Source organism: Sitophilus oryzae, unplaced genomic scaffold (genome assembly GCF_002938485.1).
Source record: "Sitophilus oryzae breed Bouriz unplaced genomic scaffold, Soryzae_2.0 scaffold_811_pilon_pilon, whole genome shotgun sequence".
NCBI classification, from domain to species: domain Eukaryota; kingdom Metazoa; phylum Arthropoda; class Insecta; order Coleoptera; family Curculionidae; genus Sitophilus; species Sitophilus oryzae.
The window spans coordinates 1,723,907-1,742,696 of NW_022147430.1; the positions used below are offsets into that span (position 1 = coordinate 1,723,907).

At 30.5% G+C, this 18,790-nt stretch overlaps 2 protein-coding genes across 10 annotated transcripts in view; one reads left to right on the forward strand and one right to left on the reverse strand.

Annotated features, from left to right (window-relative positions):
* LOC115889167 (gastrula zinc finger protein XlCGF26.1-like) overlaps window positions 1-11,669 on the reverse strand; it is a 56,352-nt gene extending 44,683 nt beyond the window's left edge. For all 9 annotated transcript variants that reach the window (XM_030909121.1, XM_030909119.1, XM_030909118.1 and 6 more), the window contains exons 1-3: window positions 11,380-11,669; window positions 11,118-11,234; window positions 6,780-6,869 (exon numbers count right to left, since the gene is read on the reverse strand). In XM_030909121.1, the coding sequence (XP_030764981.1) occupies window positions 6,780-6,869; window positions 11,118-11,206 (179 nt within the window). In that variant the 5' untranslated portion in view covers window positions 11,207-11,234; window positions 11,380-11,669. The remainder of the gene's footprint in view (window positions 1-6,779; window positions 6,870-11,117; window positions 11,235-11,379) is intronic.
* A 57-nt stretch (window positions 11,670-11,726) lies between these two features.
* On the forward strand, window positions 11,727-18,121 carry LOC115889169 (biogenesis of lysosome-related organelles complex 1 subunit 6). The gene is made up of 4 exons (XM_030909122.1): window positions 11,727-11,929; window positions 12,391-12,513; window positions 17,746-17,920; window positions 17,979-18,121. The coding sequence occupies exons 1-4, from the start codon at window positions 11,907-11,909 to the stop codon at window positions 18,054-18,056; spliced, it is 399 nt and encodes a 132-aa protein (XP_030764982.1). The 5' UTR covers window positions 11,727-11,906; the 3' UTR covers window positions 18,057-18,121.
* Window positions 18,122-18,790: the final 669 nt, after the last annotated feature.

The following is an 18,790-nucleotide window of genomic DNA, read 5'->3' on the forward strand; positions in this document are numbered from 1 at the left end:
TAGAAAAGGGTGTTTCCATTTAAAAGCGTCGAATTTGACCCACCCTGTACAGAAAATTTACAAGAGACCAAAAAGAAAGCTATTTAATTCTCTACAAAAAGGTTCTATTCACCGATTTCGTGCATGAACAGGTTAATGAGATACGGGCGCTTAAATACAAAACATATATTTTCTAGTGGTTCATTTAATATGAGAAACTGATTCTATGTAAATTTGAATAACTTGCCAGTACAAATTTGTGTTTTTCTTGTGCTCGTTTCCAAACCACCTGGCGGTAGAGCACTCGGCGCACTTTTTTTAAGTGATTTCCCCTATAGGCCTAATCCACTTTCTTGCCGTTGCAAATGTTCTATTTTTATATCCATATGACATAATATGGTTTATATGTATGTATTTTCATCGTCTGCTTTTTTGACGTAGACGGTTGATCAATTGACTCATCAATATATTCTTCATCAAACTGTTCATCTGGTTCTTGTTCAATGTCTGTGTCTTCGATATTTTCGTTGGTCATTAATTCTTCTAATCGAGAATCGATTTCTTCGTCGCCCCCTGGATCTTCTAGAGTTATTTCAGAATTTGAACACGCTTTTCCCTGGCAGGAACCGCACACTACCGAACAGTGTAATCTTGCTTCTCTGCAGCTGCAGGCTGCGTTGCAACCTTTTATGCATTTACAAGAAATCATCTTCAATAACTCTTGGGGAGCGGCGTCTTGCAGCATAGGAATCGGTATAAGTCCATTGGACAACTGCTTCCAACCCGTCAGTGGGTATTTTTTCGTCACCGTACCATTTTTGGACTTTTAGGTATGTACGAAATGAGTGCATGCGAGCCGCATCTTCGGTTGGAGGAATAGGGATGCAAGATTAAATAAACTCTTTGTTATAGATTGCGCAAAAAATCGATGTCTATAGATGTGTAGTGATGTGTCGTCGCTCTTTGACCCATAAAGCAAGATGAAATTGAATTCCAACGTTGGCTATGCTTTCTGGATTTGCATTTGGGTCTCTAAAACACTAAATGGCAGTTTTCAAACTTGTCTGTGGTCAAGTGGTGTCGCACCCACTAAATGCATGTAAAAACAAAATGTTTTCTTTCACAGCCATATCCAATATTGATGCAGAGGGTGAATAGAGAGTATTTTCCCTTTCCTTGCTTTAAAAAGTAGATGTTATTCTGAGACTCGCATAGTGCAGTAAGTATCACCAGTAAATCAATGTTCTCGATTAGAAGAATTAATGACCAACGAAAATATAGAAGATATATACATTGAACAAGAACCAGATGAACAGTTTGATGAAGAATATATTGATGAGTCAATTGATCAACCTTCTACGTCAAAAAAAGCAGACGGTGAAAATACATACTTATAAAGCATATCATGTCATATGGATATAAAAATAGAACATTTGTAACGGCAAGAAAGTGGATTAGGCCTATCGAGCACAATAATAATAACGTTTATTAAACATTTTCTGTTGAAATTTAAACAGATACTAAAACAAGAAAAACACAAATTTGTACTGGCAAATTATTCAAATTTACATAGAATCAGTTTCTCATATTAAATGAACCACTAGAAAATATAAGCTTTTTATTTAAGCGCCTGTATCTCGTTAACCTGTTCATGCACGAAATCAGTGAATATGACCTTTTTTGTAGAGAATTTAAATAGTTTTCTTTTTGGTCTCTTGCAAATTTTCTGTACAGTGCACCCAGACCGAGTTATTTAAAAAAAAAATGTCATAATTTGACAGGATTTTCCAATATGGCGGCCAAATCCGGGATCGATAGACCGTGCAAATTTAGTAGAGTATTCAACAAAGCAAAATAAAGAGAATAAGTGTTATTGCAACTTGCCGCTAATTATTTCCACCTAAAACTACTTGTCGACTGGTCTACGTCCTAATAAAATAAGTTTGAAATATGTATTAGTCTTTGTAGTCTTGGTTGGTTGGTTCTCTAAACAGCCTCTTATCCGTCTATTAGAGGACATGAAACTTTAAAAAAATAAACATATTTTTTAAGATATTTTAAAAACCGATATTCTGATTTGAATGAGATTTGGGGTGGGTATGTTTTGCTAAGGACTTTAACATTTGACTTTCACTAAAAACAAGAAAAGGTACAAAAAGTGTGAAAACTACTCCCTAAAATTGTTCTTTCTAGTATTTACTACATTTTTTGTCCCTTGTAAAAAAGGGTATTTCACATAGTTTTTGAGAAAAACAAATTGGGAATTTTTTTTTGCCAAAGCATTCCTACAAAATATACGGAAATCCCAATACTGTAGACACTAGTGTGGGTCAAAAAAATCGACTATTTTTTTTACTTTATACTCTGAAAAAAAGATTGTAGGCCAGAGTAAGCGAGGATAAAAATAGGGTATTACCTCCGAATTCTTGACACCCGCACCGATTGACATGAAATTTTAACAGTGAATAGAGATATATGTAAAAAACAAAAGAAACATAGTAGCGATGTGTGCTTTCACCCTGGGGGTGAGTGCCACCCCTTCTCGTCGGTGAAAAACAAATCACCCATTTTAACTGCAAAAATCAATAAAGGGATGAATAATGTTCATGTAAGTAAATAATGTTCTATAACATTTTTTCGGAAAATTAATATTTTCCGAGTTATTTAGGATTGAAAATGTTGATTTTTCATCTAAAAACAGCATATTTTTCGGTCATTTCTTATAAATAACTAGAAAACATAGCGTTTTATCGCAAAACTCATATAAAGCAAAAATGAAGCTTTTGGAATAACGAATCCACTTATTTTTTTTTAATTACCGTAAGTGTAATAATAGCCGAGATATCACTCTGTAAACATGATTTTTTATTTTTCGAAAACTAAATTGCAACCTTTTACCGTAAAATAATATATATATTAGGGGTTTTCGGAAACTGTGATCTGATTGATAGGATTACTAATCCAGACGTTCGAAAAGTGATCTGAAAACGAGTCAATGCGTTCGGAAAGTGATCCGAATAACTCGATTTTTGCCATACGTTGTGATTCTACTAACCCTCCTAACGAGGTGGGTGGAATTAATCAGCTGATCCAGATAGGTAATTTTTAGGGGTTTTCGGAATTAAAATCCTAGATTAGGTAGTTTACTAATCAGCTGTTCCAAGATCAGTGCTGAGAGTAATCAGCTGGTAGTTTAATTACGAACGGTTGGATCATTAGATTAACCGGGTTAACAATCACATTTAAATATATTTCATAAAAAGAGATAAAAGAAGCAAATAATGTTAATATCCCTCTTTAACGATTGTTTAGGATCTATTTTTATCCTATTTGTTTTGCTTTAAGTATACTTTTTAGTTTCTGTAAGACTATTTTTTATAAAAACAAAATGTGTTTTATTTTAGCCTTTTTTAAAATTATGCCATTTAAAACCACTAAACAATAACACCATAAATTTTATTTTAATCATTTATTTACTGTCGACATAATAAACACTCCAACATATTAATAATAAAAAAATATATATCAATTTTTATCTACCATTGTGATGAAAAATTTCAGAAATTTTCTATCAAGTTCCATTCTTTCATTATGCCTGGTTATTTTAATTTAAATGTTTTAAACCACTTAAGTTTTGTAGTTTAAGTTTTCATTTTTTTCCTATTGGATGTATCCGATAGTGCTTTTCCGCAGTCAGTATGTCCAGACTTACTTGTTGGTTTTTTATTTATTTAAAATCTAGAGTTACTTGATGTTATGCTGATTGGCTAACGGTCACTAACAAAATATCATGTATTTGATCAACATTAGAAAAAGTGATTTCGGATAAAACGGTTATTAAAAAACTTTATACTTCTATGCGGACCGTTACTTTTAAAATTAATCTAGAAATGATCAGCTGATTAATTCTACCCACCTCATCAGGCGCGTGGCAAACGCACCCGCGGACCCCGCGTGGCGGGGGGGCCCCGTGTAGTATGGGGGTCCCCGCACACCTCATTCTTCAAAAACAATTATCAAACAAACCGAAAACTGAAATAACATTTAGGCACATAATCCTTTTTTCAGCAATAATTAGGCAGATATAAAACAATTATTTTACAGCACATTATTCACTATAGGTTTAATAATAATAATTATTGTACGGGTTAATTTGGAATTTGGTTTAATTGTGAATATGTTTAGGCGATACACACAGCGATTATCATGTTTTCACGGCGTTTTTGATTAAAAGTATCATATCGGTAGACTTTTTCCATAAGCACACTTATTTTAAATGACTCTGTGAGCAAAGCGAAATTAAGCGTTATTAGCGAAATAAGAATTTTTTTTGACACGGTTCAGAGTCTTTATATATTTTTCAGTGAAAGTCTACCCCGTTGGCCAAGCCTAAACTGCGAAATAAAAAATAGTAAAACTGTTGGTTTAACTTTAAAAAAATTATGTCCAACTCCTGTCCAACTAGATGGTCGTCAAGAGCCGAAGGCATACTATCGATAAAAACTAATTTTTTGTCCGTCGCGCGTCGTCAAGTGTCTATGAAATTTAACGTTAATACTGAAAAAATGTACTGATAGAGAGATAAAATAGAAAATTTCGAATTTATTGTAAAATACTAAGTTGCTTTCAAAATGCTTATGAAAAATGATATTGACATAGGACTGGCCACAGATCTAATATTAGGAGTTCTTGTTAAACTAGAAAATCTTAGGGACAATTTTGAAAGTGTGTATGAGCTATCAATTTCAATTGCGAAATCTTGGAATATTGAACCTCAGTTAAAAAACAAAAGAGTTCCTAGAGTCAAAACTTTTTTTGATGAAATAGCAGCGGATAAGCCCATTGAAAATCCTAAAAATCGTTTAAAAGTCACAGTTTTTTATGCTTGTTTGGATATAATAACTCAGTTTAGAATCAGGTATGACGCATTTCAAAATATTTATTCAAAATTTGAAATTTTAAACCCACAAACATTGTTAAAATCCCAGGAATCTGATATCTTAGCTAATGCCAAAGTATTAGTAAGCAAATATCCTAACGACCTAACACAAAATCTAGCATCGGAGCTAATTCAAGCAAAAAATTTACTTTATGAAAAAATCAAAAATATTCACAGTATTAGAGAGTTTTCTCATTTTATTTTTGAAAAAAAAAAACAATTACTGATTAGCAGTATAGCTGAGATTTGCACTGTATTCCAGTTGTTTCTGGTTCTCCCTATACCATCCGCTGAACCAGAAAGAACTTTTTCTAAGTTGAAAATAATCAAAAGTTTTGCGAGGTCTACTATGTCCCAAAATCGCCTAAGCTCACTAGCCATAATATCAGTTGAGAATGATCGAGCAAAAGAGGTAGATTTGGACAGCCTCGTAAACGTTTGTCAAAGTCTTGCCAAATTATAGGTTATAATTTTGTGACAACTTTTGTCAAATATTCTGCGTTTTGGAAGATGATGCATTTTGATTCGTGTTTTTACGAGTGTTTTGGTTTGGTTATTCCGTGTGTTTTGTGTCTTTTGAAGTCAAGTGGAGGAAAAATCGAGTGAAAATTAACTGTAGAACCCAGAGCACAGGTTATGGGTAATAGTCGCTGCCCAGGCAGAAAGTCTTATACAGATACACCAATAAAGTTACTATCAATAAAGTTCGTATACCATCTCGTCGTAGATAAGTGCATCTCGAATATGGTAGAAGGACCATACTAAACACATACTAAAAACTGGAGTAGCTGTAAAATATCGACATCACACGATAGGTAAATAATGGATTTTAGTACTGCAGAAAAATAATGTCAAAAGGTACTGGTTTAAAAAAATTAAGATTAAAGTTAATTAATCAACCTGTGAGGTATAAAATTTGGTAAGTGTTATTATTAATAAAATAGGTTGTTTTATTTATGTTGTTTTATTTATTCCTGCGGAATATTACAAATTTGTATTTGTACATAAGTTATATTGATAAATATAATCATAAATGCGGGAAGTTTTATAAAGCTTGAAAGTAAGAAATACTTGTTCTTTTTTATATTTTTTTGGTATGTGGTGTCTTGTTTTTGTTTGTTTTGTATTAACACATACCGTTTTTTATTAAATAAAATAACTCGATTACATTTTTTCAGTTTTATACAGTTTTATTCACAATATTTTGAAGTTACTTGTCAGTCAAATTTTAAAAACATATATTAATTTCCTGCTATGCGTTCCAGTTGTACCAACTTATTTCTTTGTAAAATAAAATAAACTATTTTGAAATTAAAATGACAGACACATCTATCACTCTCAAGGATCTTCTCGTTGGATAGACTATAGTTCTATGTAAATGAAATATTGGGATATTGTGTACACTTTTTCCTTTTTAGTCTTTTATTTATTAAAATATTTAGTAAATTGTGACTTATTTTTATTGCAAAAATACGTAGTAGAGTTCTATGTCAACGAAATATTGGGATATTCTGTACACTTTTTCCTTTTTAGTCTTTTATTTATTAAAATATTTATTAAATTGTGACTTATATTTATTGCAAAAATACGTAGTAGTTCTATGTCAACGAAATATTGGGATATTCTGTACACTTTCTCCTTTTTGGTCTTTTATTTATTAAAATATCTAGTAAATTGTGACTTATTTTTATTGCAAAAATATGTAGTAGTTCTATGTCAACGAAATATTGGGATATTCTGTACACTTTTCCCTTTTTAGTCTTTTATTTATTAAAATATTTAGAATTTGATTAATTTCAGTTCTCGTTTATACGAAAATATTAATATAAAAGACAAAACAACACTGAAAAAATATACTTACATCTCATTATCATCAGATTCTACCTTGGTTTGAACATATATTTCATGTTTATTATCGTCTGTGTTGGTAAGTTCATCAGTCTGAATCCCACTGTAATTTTGATAAAGATTGCGTTGATTAATAAATTTTAATAATTTTCTGTAGTCTTGTTGTAGTTCATCCAGTAAAAAAATATACTGGGTGTTTTTCAAAAGTGGCTCATCTCTATTATAACTTTTTTATTTTTTCAGTTAAAAAAAATTATGTAGGTATTCAATTACTTTAGGTCGCTCAAATTTTACAGTAGGACAAAGTAATAATTGTATTTTTTGTTGTGTATCTATTTTTGTTTCTTATATACACAAATAATTTCTTCAAAAATGCCCTATATGGGTATTTGGCCACTTGCAAGAAAATCTACAAAATAAAATAGTTATTTTTTGTAAACACTGCTGCCTTAATCCAAAAGAGACCAACTTGTGAGCAGTGCAGTGGCAGATTAAGACATATTTGCCTCCTAGGCTAAAAAAATTTGGCGCCCATCCTTTTTTTTTAATTTTTACCCCCTTCCAAACCCCCTCCCATACCCCCTTACCAAACCCCCACCCCCACCAAAAACTAATGGTCAGATTCTCGGGTGCAACAGTATTTTTGTGCCAAATTTGGTTAAAATCGGTTTAGCGGTTTTTGAGTTATCGTGTTATAGACAGGACAGACAGACAGACAGCCACCATGAAAATATTTTGTATTTAGGTCATTTATGACCCAAATAACTCATTTTGAGTGAAATTAAAAAAACTTTTTTTTTGTCGATCTTAATAACCTACCATACCTATTGGTATGGTCGGCTAAAAACTATTTAAAATATCTAAATACAACTATTAAAGAACACTTTAGTTTTTTTTTCAACAGATACTTCTATAAAAACCAATTATTAAAAAATAATTTTTTCATCAAATTTGTTTATTAGTAAATCACTGCTGACAAATTGGTCTCCGTTGCATTAACGCAGCAAAAAATAACTATTTTATTTTGTAGAATTTCTTGCAGCACAAGTGGCGAATACTCATAGGACTTTTTTGAAGAGATGAATCGGCCACAGAGGTATAGACATTTTTTACACATATAATGGGCTCTTTCACAAAAAATAAAATACCCAATTCAAGGACAAAATCTGAAATGGAAGACTATTTTCAGTATATTTATCCAAAAAAATTAGTTCCATGACATTGAATAACTTTTTTATAGGCCCTCAAAATTGCTTTAATTTGAAATAATTTTAAAGTGCCAATTGATGACGTATGAAAAATACGCCCAATTACATAATAATAATAATAATATGTCTTTATTTTAATAATCCTCGGCGAATTTCAGTAAATAACTGCTTAGTTAACCGAGTACCATTACAGTATAACCTAACAAATAATATCAATATCTACTACCTTATCTTAAATTAATATATCAAATGTATAAATATAATAACAAAAAAAAAACAATGAAAAATACAAAAAAATATAAAGCATTAACAAAACTATTAGTGTAACACATAGAGCACACATAGAGAACAATTAATACTTATAAGTACATTATGCAATAACATAAGGCAACAGGCATGTATTGGTGTTGATGAAAAGAGAGCCAAGGAGAGGCATAGTTGGCTGGCTTCAAAAAGTATACTCAACTCACATTATGGAATAATAAATCTCTGAACCCCGATCTAAATGAACCGAGGAACTTAGCTATTAAAGCACTTGGCAGGGAATTATATAACGAGACCGCAGAATACGTAAATGATCGTCGATATAAAGAGGTCTTATATTGAGGTAGATATAACTGGTTAATATTTCGAGTGTCTCTGCTATGAACAGTTTGGCGCAGTTTTAATTTAGATTTTAAATATAATGGTGTCTGTAATTTAATTAGTTTGTGTACAAAGGTAGCCAAATGCAGTCTACGGCGTTCATACATATTAAGCCACTTCAATTCTTTAAGCCAAGGTGAGATATGCTCCCCTCTATCCAGAGAACAAATAAAACGTACACATGAATTTTGAATCTTCTGTATTCTGGAAGAGGAGTGCACGTCAAGACAAGGTCCATAGACAATGTCAGCATTGCAGAACCGTGCTCGTGCGCCAGCCAACAATTGGCAACATTGCGATTTGATTTGACCAGCACCACCTCAACTCAAGGCCAATCAACATGATATGGGCAAGGCAAATATGGCGGCGAAGGCAGCGCATTATTAAATTGTTTACTTTTAACCTGAAAAGCCGGTAGTGGTTTCTCGTTCCAATTGCATACCAGAAATAATTAATTATCTCTAGTTTGTTGTGCTTCTGCAACACGTTTGTTTAGTTCTTAGTGTTCAGTGCATGGCGTGATCAGAAAATTGTGATAAAATAAGAGTGTAATAAAAATCCAAACCAGACATTCCACATAGGGAAATTCAAACTTTCGTGCTTGTCGTACTCCTCTATTATTAATTATTTTAAGGTAAGAACTAGAAGTATTTATCAAGATATTACACCTAAATGAGTAAAAAGCCTTGGCCGCCAGTCTGCATATTACTTTATAATGGTTACTTACAATAATCAAAAGATAGGTATTAAAGGGTAGGTATTAACATTTTATTGTAGCATGCCTTTTACATGCTCTGTTCCAAATTGTTACGGGAATTATAGAGGGGGTCCCAAGGTTTCTGCTTTTATATTCCCCAAAAATGACGAGCTTCGTAAAAAAATGGTTGACAGCTATTAAAAGATATAATTTCACTCCTACTAGTAGTTCTCGGGTAAGAAGTGCCTTAAATATGCCTCAAAAAGGCCAAAGGCCCCAAAGCCTCTGTTACCCTAGTGAGGATGTAGTGGGGATGGCTACTGCTTACACTTACCTCACTATAAGTAAAATATTGGAAAAAGAATCAAACTTTTTACATCAAAAAGATCACAGAAAGATATTGACAACATTGACATTTGAAAATATAAATGGCCTGGATGTAAGTCTTTTTTTAGGTCACAATTGCCCCTCACATACGTCAGAATTTATTATTAAATCCATCTTGTTCAGAATATCCAATATTTTATTGAAGAACTATGCAAAAAAAAGGAATGACGTCTTTACCACAAAGACAATGCCCTATGTAAAGAGAAAGAGTAAAGAAAACTAAGCTAAGCGTAAGTTTTACTTACGAACCCCCAAGAAGGTATTTAGTTTTTTTTCTATATAAAATCTTGAAACACATATTATATTTTTTATTTATCCTCACCTATTATAGTCTAAATTTATTCCCATTTGTGGAATGCTGCAAAACATAGAGAAAATATTCCATATTTTTTGACCCAAGCCAGTGTAGTTTATATATATATTCCAAGAGCATTTACCAAGGTTTTTACTAAGATAAGTAACTTCCTATACTATCCATAATAATATATATTTATCAAACGTTTAGTAAATTCTAAACTATGGTAGGTAAGTGTTTGCAATTGAATATTTAGTTTATATTGCTATTTTCTGTCATATATTTCTGGTTATTTCTTTTGCCGATGATTTTGAACACCCTATATATGCTACCTCAAGTTTGAATATTTTAACACTACCTATTTTCTTAGAAAGCAGCCCTATTTTTAAAAAGTAACTAACTGATGTTTTCATAAAAGTAATAATACAAAAAATTCCATACTTATGTAGAGAACTTTAGACTCCCTGTATATTAAAAAATTAGTGAAATATTACGTAATCTAACCAGACATTTGTGTGAAAAATGTTTAATTTGGAAATAAAACAGGTTTTAAAATACGCGTCAAATAAAGCACTTCTATCTCCGCCATATTGGAAAAGGTTGAACTGCCTTGTGTGGAGGTGGTGGTGTGACGTATTAAAGGGTGTGACGTATTAAAAATAAGTGCGTATTTTTATTCTGGCCTTTTTTGTTTTTATTTATTTTCTTAAGAACGACTTCAAATTTTTCGAAAGTGAGATAACAGAAAATTCTAGAATTAATTGCTTTATTCAATTAATATTATGCTAATTCCAAAATATAGTGAAAGAGCCCATTGCTTGTACGTATTCATTTTACGTTCCTTAAATACCTTTATCTAAAAAATGATCTTTATTTCTAACTAAATTATAACTACATAATAATCTATAATTTAAGATAATGTTACTTTTTTACTTATTGTTTCATGTTTGTATAAAAGCCCTAAAGGAGGAGAAATGCCTCTAACCGAAATGTCTAATAAACATATTAAATCATGTTTAAACAAACACTTTTGTTCTTTATGAGGCATTGCAAAGCATGCAACATACAGTTACTTTAGTAATTAATAAAAATACAAATATTTAGAAAAATATACTTAACAATTCTAGCTTGTTATCTGACCATACTCCATTTATATTTTCTTCCGAAACATAATTTTCTTGTTTAACATGTTCCACAGTTTGATTCATTATTAAAGCAGCATCTGTCGGGTTGTTTCTACAATCAAATATAAATTTAATACATATTTTATTTATTTTATATTAAAATTTCAAATGCCACATGCCACTATCATTATTTAGTAAATAACCATAAAGAGATAGTAAGAAATAAGAGATATTAGTAAGTATATTATATAGAATACCTTAAATCGGTATATCCCTTGAATCTTTTAAACGATAAACTCTAGTTGAATCTGCAGGATACAGATCTTCCACTTGTAACAAGAAGTTATCTTGGACAGGATCAAAATAGAGCAAATATCAGTATATCACTGAATAGCACAGATTTAGACACGTATTGTTAGAATTTATATTTTATATATAACGTAAAATAGGAATTATTATTTATAACTTTCAATAATCAAACTCTTCGGACCTATACAAACAACTCAAATCTAAAATATAAATAATTATGTATAACTGTCATTATCATATGTTTGGGTGTTTGACAGCCTTCATAGCTGCAGAATCAGCTGTCAGAAGTTAGGTTATGTATTGTTTATTTTTGAAATTGTGAATATTTGAGTTGGAATATTTTACAATAGAAGAGTTTTTTAAAAAATATGTATTATAAATACAAATCTGTGCCGCCCGTAGAAACATAGAGAAGTGAGCCATTTAGAGCATAGTTACAAATAAATTAGAAAATATATTGTGCTGTAAACTAATTATGGCAGGTGAAACAGAGAAAATGTAAGTTATATTTAATTACTAATTCGATTAAAAAACATTAAACGTACTGTTTTAACCAGAGCAGTACTGTTTTAGGTGCTATTATCGTGGTTGATTTTCAGTTTTTAAAAAATCAGTAAACATCCTGATTTTGATTGCATCTTGAAAAGTCGAAGTGGACTGTGCAAAAATATTTAAAACATAATTATATAAACATCATTTCGTCATGCTAAACATTTACAATTTAATTTTAAATAGATTTATATATTTAACAATACAATATTTATGTTCTGTTTAATACCTTTTTCAAAGAATAAGTTTTAAAAAATACGTTATTTTAATTATGTATTTTGTGTTAAACTTTTAGTCACCTTATATTAAGATAATTTTAGAAAACATTTGAAACTCATGTATAATATGTTTGTGTAAAGAGTATGCGGAGGAGCAGATTTTCATTATTAATTATATCTATATTGTTATAGACAAAGTGATGCTTTACACGAGGAAAATTTGTACGAAGGTCCAGTTAGAAGTGTTACAAAGGGATTTGTCAATTTATTAGAACCTCCTTTAAAAGAAGTTCGACGCCAGCTTAATGAATTACAGTAAGATGCTGTCTAATTATACAGGGTTGTTCACCACATACGACACGGAGTATTGTAGCTAAACAATTAGATTTTTACAAATTGTAAGTTTTGGGTTCGTTGAAGGACTATTAGAGCTACAATTTAAAAATATTTTTACAAGATACAGAGTGTCCCAAATAAATAAAAAATATCAAAGTTGTTTTTTTTTAAACGGAACACCCTGTATATTATTACATTTTTAGTTTCTACGATTAAAATAAAGGTAAATTTGATTAAGGTTTATTACACTTAAACCTTGCCGTTTTTTAAATATTTTCAATTTTGTGAAATTGCAGTCAAAATTTTAAGGCTTCATTTAATTTATTTTTTTTATTCCAAGGGTATCAAAGTTTTTAATATTAAATATTTACTGAAGTATGATCAGTTATTGTGTTGTCAAAATTTTAAGGCTTCATTTCTCCAAGGGTATCAAAGTTTTTAATACTAAATATTTACTGTAGTTTATTTATTGATCAGTTATTATGTTGCAATAATAAACATTATACTACCTTATACAGAGTGCCTAAAATTTTATTTTAAATAATTACTAGCTGTAAACGGAAATAACTTGTTTAATTTAAACGGAACACCCTGTATATTTTATGAGAATCAGATGCACAATTTAATTGTCTATTAAATTATATTATACCATTTTTTACCTATCTCTTCAAGTTTCCGTAGAAAATGCATTTTCTTGTAATTTAAAACTCATTTATCAATATACCTATGGAATAGACATTTTAGATTATTTTTAAGATGTACCAAATTTTTAAAGAGCACATATACTAATATTGTCGATATAGTTTGTTTATTTCATTAAAAAATAAAAAAAAACTGTTTAAATATTTGTTACAGAGGACCAATTAATATGATTCCAGTATTCAAACTACATTAATTGACTGTTTGCGTTGGTTAATAATAATTGCTCCAAATACTAAAAAAACTGAATTTTGTATGTGTATTAGACAGTGTGGTAAAAAGTAACACCTTAAAAATGATATTTCATTTTTTGACAAATGCTTATTTATAACAACATAACAACAGAGACATTCATTTTCATAACTTATTATTATATTGATTTCTGATTCAAATCCACATTTATTTAGAATAATATATAACGAACACAATTAAGTATGTAATTAATTAGTATTTGGGCGGAAATAATGGTGGCATATTTAATTAATGGTATACTCTTTTATAAAGATTTAAATAGTTTTCTTTTTGCATACAAATGGGCTACTTAGTAATATTATCATTTTGCTAAAAAGTATAATATTACTAGCCTGTACATTTTGTAAATTTGTTGCTTTAAAAATAATCTAAAATGTCAATATTCCATGGGTATATTGATAAATGAGGTCTAAATTACAAGAAAATGCATTTTCTACGAAAACTTGAAGGGATAGGTAAAAAGTGTTATAATACAATTTGATAGACAATTAAATTGTGCATCTGATTTTCCTAAAATATAGAGGGTGTTCCATTTAAATTAAACAAGTTGTTGCCGTTTAAAGCTTGATTTTCATGCATCCGTTGTGCGACGATACGTTGATACGATATTAATTTTATTGGTTGAATTTAAAGACTTCGATTGGTTAGAAACGGTTAACCAATCGAAGCCTTTAAATACAACAGTTAACCAATCGAAGTCTTTAAATATAACCAATGAAATTAATATCGTATCAACGTATCGTCGGACAACGGATGCATGAAAATCAAGCTTAAAGCTAGAAATAATTTAAAATAAATTATTAGACACTCTGTATGAGGTAGTATTATTTTTATTACTGCAACACAATAACTGATCAATAAATATACTTCAGTAAATATTTAATATTAAAAACTTTGATACCCTTGGAATAAAAAAAAAATTAAATGAAGCTTTAAAATTTTGACTGCAATTTCACAAAATTGAAAATATTTAAAAAACGGCAAGGTTTAAGTGTAATAAACCTTAATCAAATTTACCTTTATTTTAATCGTAGAAACTAAAAATGTATTAATATACAGGGTGTTTCATTTAAAAAAATACAACTTTGATATTTTTTTGGGACACTCTGTATCTTGTAAATATTTTTAAATTGTAGCTCTAATAGTCCTTCAACGAACCCAAAACTTACAATTTGCTAAAATCTAATCATTTAGCTACAATACTCCGTGTCGCATGTGGTGAACAACCCTGTATAATATAAAAATAATTATTGAGCTTTTAAAATAATTAAATATTCTATATATTTTTTGGTCTCTCTGGTGCGCGTTTGGGTGATTTTTTTAGTTGAAACCACTTATAAAAAGATCTATTATATAGAAGCCTTCCCAAACACAAAATCATAAAAAATTATCAGCGGAAACGCATATTTTTTCTGACTATCGAAAAAAAAACGGTGTTAAAAATGGCTGTAGAATGACAATGGGTGATAATTTTGGCAAGCTCAAACCTTAGACATCATTTACTTGGCATGTACCAGGTGGCCAACTGAGAATGTGGACGCCGGCTGTATCTCAGAGACTACTTATCGTATAACTTTGGGAGAAAAAAATTCTAATAAGTAAATCAACCAAGAAAAATCGCTGGAAATTATTTTCAAGTTCGAAAAATGTCCGCTAGGGGGCGTTTCTCTGATAGCCAATCAGAAAACAGGGTTTGTCTCAAAAATATGTAGCCGAACAGGTATTTTAAATATTACTATTGTCATCATCGAGAAATTTGTATTTTTTTTTTGATAATATAGAGCATTTTGCTCTATCTCATAAAATAAAGTGGTGGGGGAAGGTTAAACTTGCTTTTATTAAAATAAGGATAGCTCTGGTTTGGATTAGCCGATTTAAACAAACTAGGGCTCATTTAAGTTGGTTTAAGTTCTTCCTGATCTCCAGTATAAATTTTGTTTCCATAATTTTTTTCGTGGTAGCTAGAGGGCGCTGTTGACAGATATTGCGCTTTTGCATAAAAAAATAAATAGGAGGCTATATTTCTCTTTGCTCAGTTAATTAGAGCACAAAATTTCCAAAATATTAGCGCAAACCGCAACTTTCTATCTTCTGTCTAACCGGAGATATTAAGAGAATAAATTATGTTAGGCTGCCGCTTAGTATTATATGGTCTAAAAATTATAGTAGTAGTGTTATCTGTGGTAGTAGGCTAGGAAACAAAAAGAGGTAAATTGGTTACATCAAAATATCAAAACGTTGACAGTACGTCTGTCTGTTCTGTAGTTACGGGGTATCCGTGAGAGGGGAAAATATATTCTCTCGATGTTTTTCGTAAAAAAATAGACGACGCGTCCCATCAATAAAAATTCGACAAATTTGCAAGTAGCCAATAAAATGAGTGGGCGGAGCGATTTGCGGTGACGTACTCGTCAAGTCGACGAATAGAATATATTGTTGTTTATTTAAATGTTTTTTGTCTGCATTCCTTTCATAGACACAGATCCAGCCGACGTACTGTAAGTTCAGTTTTCATGCATCCCAATTTCAGGCGTTTTCTTAAAAAAATGAAATCATAAATTTTTAAACGTGTTTATGTAACATTATCGTCCATCCATATAATTTTTAGGAATTTCTTGGTTAATTATACCAGATATATCAGATTAAAATGTCCGAAAGTCGGACAATCAACAATTTTATTAAAATTTCTAGCAATTTTGTGCCGCCATATTGCTTTTAACAGAAAACGACCGAATTTCGTATGGCTGAAAACTAGGGGTTTATTTCATGTAACGTCATTTAGTTATTAATCCAGTTATAAGTTCGTCCTTGATTTTACTTGTTTTCGTGTTTTACATATTGTTTGTGTTATTTATTATTATATTATAAAGTTTATGTCGTTTGGGTCACAATATGCACTACTGGTCCAAATCTACCCTTGATGCAAATAGTTGAGCACCAAGACCGTTGGTCGGTAAATGTTTATGCAGGGATTCTAGGATGACGAATGATTGCACTTTTTTAATTATCTGAATGAAATGAACAATGATCTATCCATAATTTCTAAGAGATGCATTGCCAATTTTGTTAGGGATCCATCATGATGAAATTGCATTTGTTACAATTTCATCAGCATGAATGCAGTTGGTGCAGTTGTGCCGCTTATTTTGCTATGAATGTGTGGGGCTTCTTGGATACCACTTACTTTAGTAGATAGAGATACTTGAGCGGTATATTTCCATGGCCAGCTAGGTCATCGGATTCAATATGCCTGAGTTTTAATTTATGGGGTCGAATCAAGAACGAACATGGATAAATACAATTAAATGGTATTAAAATGCAATTAAAATCTATGTTTTAAGATTTTGACGTAACCAATTTACCTCTTTTTGTTTCATAGCCTACTACTATAATTATTAGACCCTATAATCCTAGGCGACAGCCTAATATGATTTATTTTCCTAATATCTCCCGTTAGAGAGCAGATAGAAAGTTGCGGTTTGGGCTAATATTTTGGAAATTTTATGCTCTATTTAACTTTCTATTTAATTTTTTTATGCAAAAGCGCTATATCTGTTATGACGTCAAACAGCGCCCTCTTTTTTTCCTCTACCAGGAAAAAAAGTATGGAAACAAAATTTATACCGGAGATCATTAAGGAAGAAAAGCTCTTTTAAACGAGCCCTAGTTTGTTTAAATCGGCTAACCTAAACCAGAGTTATCCTTATTTTAATAAAAGCAAGTTTAACCTTCCCCCACCATTTTATTTTATGAGATAGAGCAAAATACTCTATATCAAAAAAATACAAATTTCTCGATGATTACAATAGTAATATTTAAAATACCTGTTCACCTGCATATTTTTGAGAAAAACCCTGTTTTCTGATTGGCTATCAGAGAAACACGCTCCCTAGTGGACATTTTTCGAACTTGAAAATACTTTCCAGCGATTTCTCTTGGTCGATTTATTTATTATCTTTTAATGGCGTTTACTGCCAGTTGGCCTTGTGTAGTTAAATTAAATTCGGGAAAAAATATATTTTTGAAAATAGATTTGGGTCTGGAAACGTACTATTTTATCCTTTTTTAATCTTTCTTATGAGTGTTAATTTTTGACAAGTTTTATGGCAGTTTTTAGTAAATAACGTCTAGAGATTGACCTCGTCAAAATTATTATTGATTGTCATTCCTCAGCCGTCTTTGACGCCGTTTTTTTTTCGACCGTAAATAATTATTGTATTTATTTGTTATCATATTGTATTAAATGTAATTTTTCTGTAGAGAGACACAAGCAAAACTTTATGAGAAGATCCACGAGGAAAACTTAATATTATCGAACATACAACATTCCATGGAACTACAGGGTATGCTAAACAAGATGAAAATATACAACAGTAAACTAAAGTCAATAAAAAAGAATATACGAGGTATTCATGAAAGAAGTACTAAATTGAAGGTAAAGATAAATATTTTTGTATTTAATACATAGGTACTTGAAACTATTATTTTTTTAGAAACGCGCAATTAGGTTACAACAATTGAAGCAAAATGAGGTTGGTGAGATAATAGTAAATCCACCAGAGAATAAATAATGATATTTTAGTGTATTGTAAATTAATGTAAAAATAAATAAATATATTTTTTATGTTTTATTTGTTGAAGAATTGTATTATGTATAACCTTTTTTATATTCTATAAAAATAAGGTTTTAAAATAATATCGTAATTGTATAATATGATCGAAAAAAAATGTCGTCAGCATTGGCTATGAAATGAAGATTTCCGTCATTTTATATGTAAAATTATATGGGAAATGTCATCGATTTTCATTTTCAGTCCAAATGTATGCCGTTTTTTTCCATCATATGTTATATATACAATATATACCGGGTGCGTCTCAAAATTGACTTACCTCTATAACTTTTTTTTATATAAAAAACGAGATTTGGTATGTTAGTATATAACATAAATTAGGATTAATTGACGTATTCAATCGTTTTTGGTCACTTCCTGTTTCACCGGAAATGAACACAATTTTTGATTTTCAAATGGTACCCTGGGTATATGCTTATTTATGTATTTCTACTTCGTTTGATATAAAATGACACTCTGAATAGAATGACATATTTATAAGTCAACTTTGGATATTTTCGCATATAGGTTTTTTGAAATTGCAACATGCGGTTCATAACGACAATTTGATTCGAAATACCAAGTGTGTGGTACAAAATTATTCGTAAAAAAATGCTTTTTCCAAATATGCTAATGAATCACGCTTCACGCTTGTTCTTTTTGAAAAAATTGAGATACGATTAAAAACACGATTT